Source organism: Cynoglossus semilaevis, chromosome 6, assembly GCF_000523025.1.
Source record: "Cynoglossus semilaevis isolate Cse_v1.0 chromosome 6, Cse_v1.0, whole genome shotgun sequence".
Taxonomy (NCBI): Eukaryota; Metazoa; Chordata; class Actinopteri; order Pleuronectiformes; family Cynoglossidae; genus Cynoglossus; species Cynoglossus semilaevis.
The window spans coordinates 3,058,570-3,060,437 of NC_024312.1; the positions used below are offsets into that span (position 1 = coordinate 3,058,570).

Below are 1,868 nucleotides of genomic sequence, written 5' to 3' on the forward strand. Positions count from 1 at the left end.
CTGCTCCCCCCGGGACACGGGAGGAGCTGGAGTGTGTCCAGTGAAATGATTAACTAATAAAACATGTGGTCAGGCATCCGTGTCTCCAACTCCAATTACACCAGGACGAGGACGAGTCAGAGACTGGACGTCTTTGGAGTGGACACTGATGGAATCATTAACGTCCTCACTGACGTCTCTGCGGTCTTCGCACAACATCTTTAAGCTGATTTTGTTCCACCAACAGATGGCGCTGCATCAACACCGAAGGACGTTTTTATTATTATTATTAATAATAATAATAATAATAATAATATTATTATTATTATTATAATATAAAATAATATAGAATAATAATAATATAAATAATATAAAATAATAATAATAATATAAAATATTATATTATTATTATTATTAATAATAATAATAATAATAATAATATAATATTTTATATTATTATTATTATTTTATATTATTTATATTATTATTATTCTATATTATTTTATATTATAATAATAATAATAATATTATTATTATTATTATTATTATTAATAATAATAAGACTATCCACTAGATGGCGGTCATGCTCCTCTTTGCATTCTTTAAGGTAAAACTCTGCAGTGCTGAAGTGCCCAGCAACAGGGTGAACAGAACACGGCAACTGCATTTAAATGAAGATGCTGATGGAGAGAGAGGAGGGGGGAGAGGAGAGGGGGGAGAAAAAGAGAGAGAGAGAGAGAGAGAGAGAGAGAGAGAGAGGGTGGGTGTGGGTGGGGGGGGGGGGTGGAACCACATGAATTGATATTCACAGTGTGTTCTCCTGTATTGAACTGAAGCTGTCAATCATTCTGTCAGCATCAGCTCAGTGGTCATGTAACAAACTGGGCGTCGACGTCTCCACCTCATATATATTTGATAAACATATATTTTTATAACAGTTACACCACAGTGTGTCCATGTTGATGCTGTCAGGGTCGGCTCCAGTTGTTTTGGTGCCTCAGTGGAGACTTTGGTTTTGGGCTCCTCACCTGATGAAGGTGCAGCCCAGTGTTTTCAAAACATACATAACTTTATAATATTGAATAACTAACGTGTTTATTTTTTATAATTTATATACAAAAAATAAATCAGCTTAAATCAAAATCGAATTCTCCCCCTGTGATGATTAATATATATTTATATATATTTACATTTGCAATTTTTTTTTAATTTTAAAGACCAGATACAAATTATAACTTTTATTTTTCTCATATTTTAGTAATTTTAGTAATGTTTTTTTTTTTCTTCTTAGGGCTTGTAGTATATCTTCGTCCAGCAGATGGCAGCATCGGTAACTGTCTGTATGAACTATGTTCTGCTGTGGCCTAACGTTGGTTTCCTGTTCTACTGTTACACCCTGTGTGTGTGTGTGTGTGTGTGTGTGTGTGTGTTACCGTCGTATTGGGGGGCCCGGTGGTGGTCCTGGTACTGGTCTGGAGGGGATCAGTGGTGGTGGAGGTGAACCGATGCCCATGTCAGGCAGCTGGGTGAAACGGAAACCCTGCAGAAACCACAGCAGTGATTCATGTCTTAGAGATAAAAAAAAACAACACTTAAACAACAAGTAAATAAATCACAAAATTAAAATACAAATGAATCATGATTAATTAATTACGACTGAGTTAATGAACTGGAGTTGAACAAGACAAATGTTTATATTACTGAGTTAATTAACTAACAGACAAACGTGGAGTTGAACAAGACAAATGTTTATATTTCAGTATGAACTCCCATTAAAATGACAGCTCATATAGTCAACATATAAAGACATTACTGCCACCTAGTGGGCTGGCATATGTGCACCATCTATACTGGTGTTAAAGTGGATTTTACTAAGTGAATGTAACTGA

The 1,868-nt window shown here is 35.2% G+C and overlaps 1 protein-coding gene across 1 annotated transcript in view; it reads right to left on the bottom strand.

Annotated features, from left to right (window-relative positions):
• LOC103379654 (UPF0606 protein KIAA1549L-like) overlaps positions 1 to 1,868 on the bottom strand; it is a 48,265-nt gene that overhangs the window by 14,311 nt on the left and 32,086 nt on the right. The window contains 1 exon segment of the mRNA XM_025056469.1: positions 1,413 to 1,519. Within this exon segment, the coding sequence (XP_024912237.1) occupies positions 1,413 to 1,519 (107 nt within the window).